The following is an 11,036-nucleotide window of genomic DNA, read 5'->3' on the forward strand; positions in this document are numbered from 1 at the left end:
ACACTCACACACACTATGATGAGGCTACCTAAATGCCCTTCCTTTCCACATTCATGTTCAACTAAGGCCTCAAACCGTATTTAGGCACAAGTTCTAATGCACCCCCACCCATTGCCACTCTCATCAAAGACAAGCATTATTTATTTACAATTATGGCTTCAACTCTCACCAAGAAAAAGGGTAATTAAGGGTTGCCGGTGTGTCACTCGGGGTTAGTTCAAAGTGTTCGAATTTCAACAATGTTTCGCTTGATTTAAAAATTTTAAAAACCGTCAAAAATTTCACCCATCCCCACACTTGGGATACATTGACCCCAATGTATGGTTTTGGAAGGAATTGATCACTAAAAACCCATTCAACATCAATATTAGCTCAAAATCTCAAACCACAAATTTCTTTTTGGATTTTTTTATTTTTATAAACAAAAGCAAACTAATAAACTAATAATATTTCAGAGCTAAAGAACATGACAAGTCTAAGGAAAAAGTACATTGACCTGGTAAAGTTTGGCACAACAGATATTGTAAATGATCCAATTTCCTATCACCACCTTCACACAAATATCCGCACGTCTTCCCCACACTTGGGTGTTGCCATGGCCCTGAAACATAAAAAAAAACTAAAGAAATAACAAGATCAGTGAAAAACCTCGGGTTGCCTCTCGAGCAGCGCTAAGTTTTCAGGTCTTCAGCCAGACCGTGCCACCCCCATTTATGGTGGCTCAAAGAAACGGTTCCTGCCATCTCCATCACTTCCTCGTGCCATTGAACAAAATGCATCCGTCTTGTTCCGACTCGGTGGGTAATCAAATACACTCTTGCTTGAACCCATATGTTTTTCTTCACAGTCCGGTGGGTGATTTTTTCTCATTCTTTGAAACACCTTTTCACTAAACCCGTTATCCTTCGCCACAACAAAATCATAACTAATCATCTTAGTCTTAACATCAAATGACAACTTACGGTTCTTTTCCGTCATGGTAATAATCCCATCTCTACAATCGATTTGAGCATTTGCCGTATAGAGAAACGGTCGACCTAAAATTACCCTTTGTTGTGCTACCATTTTGGTAGAAACATAGTCTAGAACTAGAAAATCCACCAGATATTCAAACTCTCCCAGCTGAATCTTAACATTCCTAACCATTCCCCATGGACGCCTCCAACTTTCATCCGCCAAGCTAACCATGGTGTCTATATCTTCAAGCGGACCAAAGTCGTACATATCATATAGATCGCCTGGTAACACACTCATGCTTGCCCCGTAGTCCAACAATGCGTGAGGGATTTTTAATTTTCCCACACGGATAGGCACGATTGGTGCTCCATGCTCTTTATCATTCTCACCATCGGCATCCTTTTTCAAACCTGCATTTATTTGACTCGAAGAGGTTAGACATTTTTCATTAAATTCGGTACTAGGAACGGTGCTTACCACATTGATGTTAACACTTTTAATGTTTTTGGGATTTATCACCGTGTCACTTGGTAGCTGGCCTTTTGCTTTCTTCAAAATTGCCACTTCACTCGCAAGTTGACCCATTTGAGTAGTCAAAGTTTGAATAGCTTTATCACGGGCCTCGTCCTTTTGCATCCGAACTTCATCATGTTGATTCATTCGTTGCATTTCGACTTGCATCGCCTTCAACATCTCCATTACTTCGTTTCCACCCGAAGAGCTTTAACCCGTTTGATATTGCCTTTGAAATCCTTGGTTTCCTTGGAAATTCGGGTTAACTTGATTGGAAGGGTTCCCATAACGAAAGTTTGGGTGATTCCTCAACCCGGGGTGGTAAGTGTTAGAATTCATATTGTTGTAATTTCTACCACCCCCTCCTTGACCTTGCACAACATGAACCTCTTCGTATTGCCCATCACCTCCTTGGCAATTTTCAGTCGCATGACCTATTTCATTGCAAATAGCACAAACATCATAAATTTGATTAGAAGTTTGTACATTACCAACATCAACCGCATGCACTTGTGTTCGGGTAATGGCTGGTCGTGCTCTCCTTGATGCTTGAGCTTTTCTCTTTGATGTGACCGCCATTTGCTCCAAAAATTCCCAATCATCATGCTCATAATTTGTACCAAAAGTGCCATTTGTGATAGACATTAAGTCGCGAGCATCTTCGGCACTTAACCCCTCATGGAAAGCATTCATCAATTCCCAAATCTCAATCCTATGATGAGGGCAATTCTTTATCATCATGTTAAAACGTTCAAAAGCCTCATGGAACATCTCACCTTGTTGTTGTTGAAAACTTCTCAACCCTTTCCTAGCATCATTCGTCTTTTGAGCGGTGTAAAATTCATCCAAAAAGGTTTGTTGCATTTCCCCCCATGTATATATAGATGCCGAAGGTAATGTGTAGAACCACTTTTTCGCCTTGTCTTCCAAAGAAAATTGGAATAGTAACAATTTAATATCATCGGCTGAGAATCCTTGACTCCCAAGAGTGTTGCAAATCGAGTCATAAGCCTCCAAATGAAAATGAGGCTCCTCCGTTGCTAAACCCTTATATTTTGGCCAGCTTTGCAATGAGTTAGTCCTCACTTCAAATGTCCTCCCTTGATTATTGTGAGGAATAACTACCGGTGAAGGATTATGAGTGATTACCGGCCTAAAATGCGCTTCAATGCCCCTCACATTTTCTCTAAGGTGCCTCCTTGGTACACCAAACCTACCCCTTGGAGGAATAGGACCCATTGGCCTTGGTACATGCCCTTGTGGTGCAATTGATTGTTGAAACTGTTGTTGTGGCATCGGTGGGCGTTGAATTGGTCTTTGGAATTGTGGTTGTACGTGTTGCGGTCGAACTTGTTGCAATGGTGTAGGGCGTTGCATTTGTGGCCCTTGTGGTCTTGGCCGAATGTGTTGTGGTATGAGTTGTTGTTGTTGTTGTACTCCACCAACACTTGGCATTACTTGCATTTGACCTTGCATGTATCCGAATTCTCCTTGATCTCCATCACCCCCATAAGCATACCCGTCTTCATCAAAACCTTCAAACTCCTCATATCCTTCATCATACCCATCTCCTTGAATTCCCGAAGATTGCCCAAATGGAAGAGTCGAGTACTGAAAACCCGATTGGTGTTGTGGTCTAAAAGAGGGCATAGCATGCACAATAGTTGAATTTGGTGCAATTGTGAAGTTGGATGATGATTGACCCGTAGTTGGGGGAAGAAGTGGGATAATGGTGGGATTGTGGTAGAAGGGTTAAAGGTAATGGTGGGTTCGACTTGGGTAGTGATCGGTTGAGTGACATTGGTTGGTGTGAATTCAACAGTGGTATTAGGTAAAACGGTGTTTGGTGATGGTTGGGTGGAAGTAGGTATAAAGGATGAGGTCGTTTGACCCGTTGTAGGTGGAATTTGTGAATCAGCCATGATGTTTCTCGGTGTGATGGGTGAAGTGGGTGAACCAATAATCTTGTTTTCCCGTACTAAAACTCTGTTTTGCCTTAGCGTTCTTTCAATTGCCGGATCAAACGATAGTGGTGATGATCTGTGAGAGCCCCTAGTATGCATACACCTGAAATACCTGCACACTAAACACAACCAGCGTAAACCCGAAAATAACAAAACAAAACTATTAAACTAACACACGTTGCGCACTACTCCCCGGCAACGGCGCCAAAATTTGACGTGATGTCGTGGTCACAATCAAATTTAATCCAATTACTACTAATAGCTAGCGGTAAGTGGGTATCGAACACAGGGAGTTTGTGGAATATGTGTTATTTAGAAGTGTATCTAAGTTAACTAAGATTAAACTAATTGCGATAAAAGTAAATTCAAGAGTTTGGATTGTTTGATTTTAAAACTAAGATTACTAATTAAATTGCGAATTAAGAATTGGTTTTGTAAACAATTTAGAGACCAATGACCATCCTAAGTTTCCAGTTTGCTTTGACTTTCATGCTAATATTCAGCTAGAAAGAACCACATAGACATGGTTCATGTGTTATTACTTGTCGTGATGAAAGGGAACTAAGTACTCGGATTCCTAGAACGCGATGTTGTTACCCGATGACCAATTAATCAATACCCAATCCTAATCCCGCCCATGATATCTCGATTGCCAACGGCACCAAGAACGTATGGTTTAGACTAAGATTAACATACAAATTAACAATTTACGAACAAGCAAACAACACACCATAATAAACAAATCATCATAGCAAGTCTATTATTCTAGAAATAAGAATCAAAACACAAATGTCTTAGACAAACCTTCAACCTAGGATGATCACCATAAGTTTAGCCACTCATGACTTGGACAATCATCATCACATACATATCAATGTTCATAGGAATTAAAAACACTAACAAGATGTTTTGAAATTGTTTCCAAGCTCTCAAGAACACCCAAAATTCGCCTCTAGACTGCTGGTAACCGAATGGGAATGATTGCATTTGAAAAGACACAATAAAACATCATAAAATAGGGCAGTTACACATTTCTCCGTCATCTCCACCGTAAATTACGGTACCACCGTAAGTTACGGTGGACCAAAAAGTGTTACGGTGGGTCTCTACTGCCTTACGGTGGACGAAAAATGTTGGGGTCTACCGTAAATTACGGTACCACCGTAAGTTACGGTAGGTTTCAGCATGAAATTTTGTTTTCAGCATAACTTTTTCGTTTTAACTCCGTTTTCTTCACCGTTTTCGCCTCCGTTCTCGTAATTCCGTCTTCTATCATGCTATCTTCTTAATTCTTCAGTTCTCATAAATTATTTTCTTCATGTATGCTCCATCTTTCAATCTCTAATCCAACCGCGCCTATTCCGAAGCTTCATTTCCACACTTTTAAGCTCCGAATGTACCTGAAACATAAGCAACTGTAGTCATCTAATTCAAGACAATTACATGATTAAATGAGGGATTAACTTGTCATTTAACACCATTAAGGGTTGTCCTATGGACCACCCGTCAGTCGGCGATTTGTCTCTCTTTCGATTATATGTCCAGTGTAGCTTCGTCGTGTAAGTGCACCTTTTGATGATACATGTTGGTTTCTACAAATGAAGATGTTTCAGGGTCGTTTGTGTAATTGTTGAAAAGTCTAATGTTTATGTAACTTGTCAGAGTTTGTGAGTTTACTGATTTGTCCGAATTTGTGTAACAAATTTGAAATATGAACTTTGATATGTGTCTGTGTTTATTATTAGGGTTTAATGTTTCAGTCCGAATTTGTATATGTATATTTGGACTAGGTGTCAGGACTTGTTATGTCCGAGTTTGTTTGATGTTATATCCGAAACCGATGTGTTATGGATTTGGTCATTGTATAAATACTCAGTGAAGGAATGAAATGATTATGACTTTGAGAATTATTTTTATGTGCAAGCAACTTTCTAGTGTGACCCTAATTATTGTGTGTTTACTGTGTGTGGATAATCTGTGAATACTTGGTGTATTCATAGATTATTTCTCATCTCTATTCTTCTACACCTTCTGTCCCGCGTCCTACACAGCGGTACACTTCGCGTGGTGGGTTCCGCACACCACGTGAGTCGGTTGTTCGAGTTAGTGATCCTGTACGAGTGCTCGAGGTTCATAGGCGACCTTACAAGTTATATCAGAGCAGGCTCTGTATAGTGAGTGCTCTTACTGCTGTAGGTTTCGTGTTGGAGGTTAGATTTATAGATCGGTTTTGTTTTTCTAGAGGATTTTCTATTTTCTAGGGTTTTTTATCTTTTTCTTATGGTTTTTATTGATTCTTCATCTTTTTCTTGAGTTTTCATGATGGATGGTGATTAGGTTTTAGTATTGAGTGATTGTTTTTTATTTCTTTGTTGAGATTGTGTTTAGAGTGTGTCAGATCTAAAAGTTTCTGCAAATTTTATGGGTTTTTGCTGAAAAGGTGAAGAAGATTGCTGAGGTAAGCATCTGTCAGATCTATTTTTGGATTTTTACTCAGTCTGTATTTGCACATCTATCAGTATTTGTTACGTCCGTATTTATTGATGACCTAGTGTGAAGTCACGCTTGAGAAATAAATTCGGAAGCTGGTTACTTGGATATTGTCCGAATTTAGACACTCCGGAGTTACAGCCGAGCTTACAGTGTCCGAATTTGGGGAATTATCCAGTTCGAATTTGGATTTTCTCCTATCCGAATTTGGAATCCTTGTTTATATCTGAATTTGCTGTACTTATTTCATCTGAATTTGTTCAAGTGTCCACTGTCCGAATTTGTTTGAGTATTCTTCTCCGAATTTGATAGAGTTTTTGTGTCCGAATTTGTTTAGTATCTTTTAGGTCTGAATTTGTGGAAGTTTCTACCTGTCCAAATTTAGGCTCCTTGTGCCAGGGTTTGTTGAGTCAGAGTTTGTCAAGTGTTGCTTTGATCTGAATTTGTTGGTAGTGTGTCTAGTATCCGATTTTGTAAGTTGGTTTAGGTTTATTCCGAGTTTGTTCAGGTTACTGATCTGGGTTTTTAGTAAGTCTCTGATTCTCTCCGGACTTGAGAGATTGTTGGAAATTGTTAACTATTTCTGAAACCAAAACCTCCTGTTAACTAAAATTTGTGAACATGGCAAACAATTTAACCACTGTGGTTCAAAATATAAAACACAACAATGAAGTCGGAAGCAGTGACAAACCTCCGATGTTGTTAAATGTACTTGACTATCCAGAATGGAAAGGTCGTTTTGAGAGGTACATCAAAGCTAAAGACTTAAAGATGTGGTTTTGTATGACTTCCGGTCATGGTGCTCCACCAGCTCGACTTTAACAATTACCAGCTACCTTGCTTTAACCGACGAACAAAGAAAGTATTATGAATGTGAAGAAAAAGCCATGTCTTTGATCACAATGTCTTTGCCACAATCAATCCTTCACACGTTTAGTAGGAAAACCTCATCAAAGGAGATGTGGGATAGTCTAAGTGAAAGGTATGAAGGGAATGAATTGTTTAAGAAAAGAAGGCTTGATCGAATCAAGACACAGTTTGAGGTGTTTAAGGCCATGAAAAATGAATCTTTAGATGATTTGGTCAACAGATTTTATCATCTATTAAGTGAATTGGATCGTAGCCAACCAGGATTGTATACTGACTTTGAGAAGGTGGAAAAGTTTCTCAATTGCTTACCGAAGCAATGGAACATGTTTACTACTTTAATCAAAGAAAGTCCACAATATGAAGAATTTACTCTTGAGCAGGCTATTCAGAAAATAAAAGGCTATGCATGGACCTTAGAAGATCAAGATTCTGATTTCGAGAAGCTTTAAGACCCTACATTGTATCGAGCTAAACAAGTTGAAAAAGGAAGTAGTGCGGGTGTTGCTCTTCTTTCAGAAGATACTACTCAAGGAGAATTCATGAATCAAAGTGCATTTGTTTATAGCAATAATGGAAGTGTAGCTGGTGGAACTCACACATCCCAAGGAACCTCATCTTCAATGCTAGTACTAGACTGAGCGTGCAAAGCTTGAATGTGCCTAAAATTGATTGACATTGTATAAAACTCATAGAAGAAAACATGGGACTTCTAGCATCGTTCATGACGGTGTTTGAAAACTTTGCTCTTGGAAAATTAGTTGAACTGATGTGCGTGAAGTGTGTTATATTTTTAGATATATATTTAAGTCCTTTTTACACTTTTAGCCAAGTTTTAAATTTATAAAACACGATATTTACTAACACTAAACACACATATGGGCAAGTGCACCCATCGTGGACGTAGTATAGTGTTGGTAAGATACCGAGGTCGTCCAAGGACACAAGAGCTTTTAATACCGGTTTATCCTCAACGTCTAATCAAATCAAAAAGTTAGAAAAATGTTTTAAACTAAGAAAAATAAAAACTAACTAAATGCTGAAAAATAAAATAAAATAAAAACAGATAGACAAGATGAATCACTTGGATCCGACACGTGTATTAGTATAACCTTTGATTATTTTCGCACTTTTGCACTTGTTTAAGAGATTATCTTAGTTATTGTAGTAGGCCCCTTTTTCGGAGGTGACGTTACCCTCAACCCAGTAGTTTGAGTCAGCAAGGATACAATCCTAAAGGGTTGGATTATTGAAAGATAATGAATTAAGTTATTAATGCAAATTATGGTAGGCCCCGCTTTTGGCGGCGACGTTACCCTCGGCTAAGTAGTCTGAGTCAGCAAGGATACAGTCCTAAATAGCCGGGTTATAGTATTAATAGTAGTTAGCTTATGAGGGGGTCAAAGAGTTTGGATCCCCGCCATCCAATACCTATGGGCATTGAAGGAGATCCTACTAAATTTGACCCAGGTCCCAAGCAGGACCTCTAAACGCTGAACAAGGGCAAGACCTTTACCAAACCGTTCCCTTAACCCCCGACCAGGTAGCCAACATACCTCCATATAGACCGTGGAGATATGAATGGTGAAAATCTTTTATTTTATATAGACAGTAAAATAACGCCAAGACACCACGGACAAACGATAAGGAAAGATCACCTTCAACATAAGTAACTAGTTATTAAAGTCATTAATACAAAACCAAATAAAAAGTGCAAAAGATTAAAAATAAAAAGTATTATACTAAACACTTGTCTTCACCAAGTGATGTAAGAGACTTAGGCAAACATGGCCTTGATTGTCAAGAACTCTTACGATCAATCTTGGATCCCGAGACGACTCACACACTCTATGATGGACAATGGATGATGGTGGTGGATGATGGTGTTATGGTGGTGGTGGGTGGTGGATGAAGTGTGAGAGAGGTGGTGTGCCAAGGGATGAGAGAGAATGAAGCCAAGCTCCTCTATTTATAGGCTGAACAGAACGCTGGACACGGCCCCGTGTTCGCTGAACACGGCCCCGTGCCCGTCTGACATTCTCTCTCTTCATTAATTGTAATTGCGAATTACAATTAATGCGCCTGCTGTACTTTCAACACGCCCCCGTGTCCGCTGGGCACGGCCCCGTGGTGAGCAATGGAAGCTTCTACTGGTTTGTCTTTTCTGTTGCTTCCTGGGCACGCCCCCGTGTTCACTGGACACGGGGCGTGTTCAGACATCTGTTCTCTTCTCTTTGTCTTGGGAGGTGCCGTTGAGGGTCCGGGCAGTTCGCTTTTGTTCCTTTTCTTGTAATTATGATAGAATTAGGGGTCTTTTTGCTTCTTTTGTGATTTTGAGCTCATTTCATCCTGAAAATACAAAAGGAAGACAAAAACACTCTTTTTCCAACATTAGTACTTAAAAAGGGTTAGTTTTATGCCTTAATTGATGTGTTTTATATGTTGCATTTTACACACATCAAATACCCCCACACTTGAACTTTTGCTTGTCCTCAAGCAAAACTCTTTTAATGTGGCTTACACTCCCAAATGGAATAGGTAGAAGAGAAGTTTTTTAACTTGTCCTAGAGTGTCGGGAATCCAAGGTTTGTATAGGTTCTATTTTTATTTTATTTACAATCTTATTCGTCATGGTTTATTTTGAACTTTTCATAAGATAAACTATTTAATTTGGCATAGCATGCCTTATTAAAATTCCATTTATATACAAGTTCACATACCTCACGGGAGATCACTCAATCACTCGGCCGAAGGTGTATATTTAAGTGAATCGCTCGAGAGCGGCACGGATTTACATTTTCCATATGCTTGCCAAGCGATCAATCCTCCTCCTTTTTAACTTTTTACCTTTGTAAATATCAAGAGGTCTTTTGGGGTGAAGGCTTGGGTTTAAAGGTGGGTGGTTGGTTAGTGGTTAGTAAAAAGGGCGAAAATCGTAACAAGTGTCGGTTTTCGTAAAATACCTTATTTTTGGTGACATTTATTTTTGAAGTATTTCTCCAAACAAGCTTTTTGTAGCTTATGTTTGTTTTTGACTTCATATATATATATATATATATTTTTTTTTTTTTTTTTTTTGATCACGTAAAGGTATGTTTATGAAAAACCGAGTATGTTACTAAAATAAAGGTGAAAAAATGAAAAAGGTTTTTGGTGGGTAAAAAAAAATTGTTTTGGGGGTAATGAAATGAAAGGTTTAGGCTTAAAGGGGTTTTCTAGGGGGATTTTGGGTAGGTAAAAAAAATGAAAAATAATGGTTTTGAAAGAAAAATAGTTAGTCCTAATGCCTCCATCATTTACTTACTTGGGTTTAAGTTGGTAAGGACCGGGAATGTATCGTCGTGGCAAGTTCTAGATTTGTAAAGACCGAGCGGCTATTCACACAAGAAACGAAAAATGAGCATTTAATCTAAATATGTGTATTTTTCTGCTCAATAAAGGCTCAAAAACTCACTTTTTGTGGGAATGGGTTTTTAATGTGAACAAGCATATATAATCGAATTTTAGCTAGACTTGTTATACCGTTTCATAATTTTCTTATGTTAGTTCTTTTTATCACGACGCTATCGGTTGTAAGTTTGTAAAAATATAACCCTTTTATAACTTGTTATTCCCAACTTAAACTAAGACAAGTAAATAAAAAAAAATTGAAAAAGTTTTTGAAAAAAAATTTGGGGTGTTTAGCGGTTTCAATAGAGTTTTGTGTAAGGCTTGTTTTAGGATTTTGCAAAATTTCAAGGTTTTAGCATCCCCCCACACTTAAATTACACATTGTCCTCAATGTGTCCAAAAATAGAGTTTTTGGTTGATTAGAATATGTAAAAGTGTGTTTAAAAACAAAGATTTGTGTTACTGGCACTCTGGACACGGCCCCGTGTTGACCGGGCACGGCCCCGTGGTCAAGTGCCAGTAACAAAAATTATAGAATTGAAACAGAAGCCTGGACACGGGGGCGTGTTCGCTGAACACGGCCCGTGTCCAGTTACCTGAACTGGGTGATTTCTTGCAGGGGGCTCAGCACGGGGCCGTGTTGGTTGGGCACGGCCCGTGTGGAGCCTTCTGTTTTGGAGATTTTTGTCGGTTTGTTCTGTTCTTCTGCATGGTTCCATTTTTTCTCGTTCCCTTTTTCATCCATTACCACCATGAGTCCATAAATCATAAAAACCATCATGACATTGCTAATAGAGAGATTACATAAATATAGTTAATTAACTAAGGGGTACATAGGGTTATCATAAAGGTTCT

General features: G+C 38.9%; 1 protein-coding gene and 1 non-coding gene across 2 annotated transcripts; both read left to right on the forward strand.

The window, feature by feature from the left end:
- The first annotated feature begins 2,179 nt into the window (after positions 1-2,179).
- On the forward strand, positions 2,180-2,285 carry LOC118486930. Its single transcript, XR_004880097.1, has one exon. It is a non-coding gene; the product is annotated as a small nucleolar RNA R71 (small nucleolar RNA).
- Positions 2,286-6,545: 4,260 nt separating this feature from the next.
- Positions 6,546-7,243, forward strand: LOC110906735. The gene is made up of 2 exons (XM_022151828.1): positions 6,546-6,670; positions 6,736-7,243. Exons 1-2 carry the CDS (start codon positions 6,546-6,548, stop codon positions 7,241-7,243), a joined length of 633 nt encoding a protein of 210 aa, XP_022007520.1.
- Positions 7,244-11,036: the final 3,793 nt, after the last annotated feature.

This window comes from Helianthus annuus, chromosome 14 (genome assembly GCF_002127325.2).
Source record: "Helianthus annuus cultivar XRQ/B chromosome 14, HanXRQr2.0-SUNRISE, whole genome shotgun sequence".
Taxonomy (NCBI): Eukaryota; Viridiplantae; Streptophyta; class Magnoliopsida; order Asterales; family Asteraceae; genus Helianthus; species Helianthus annuus.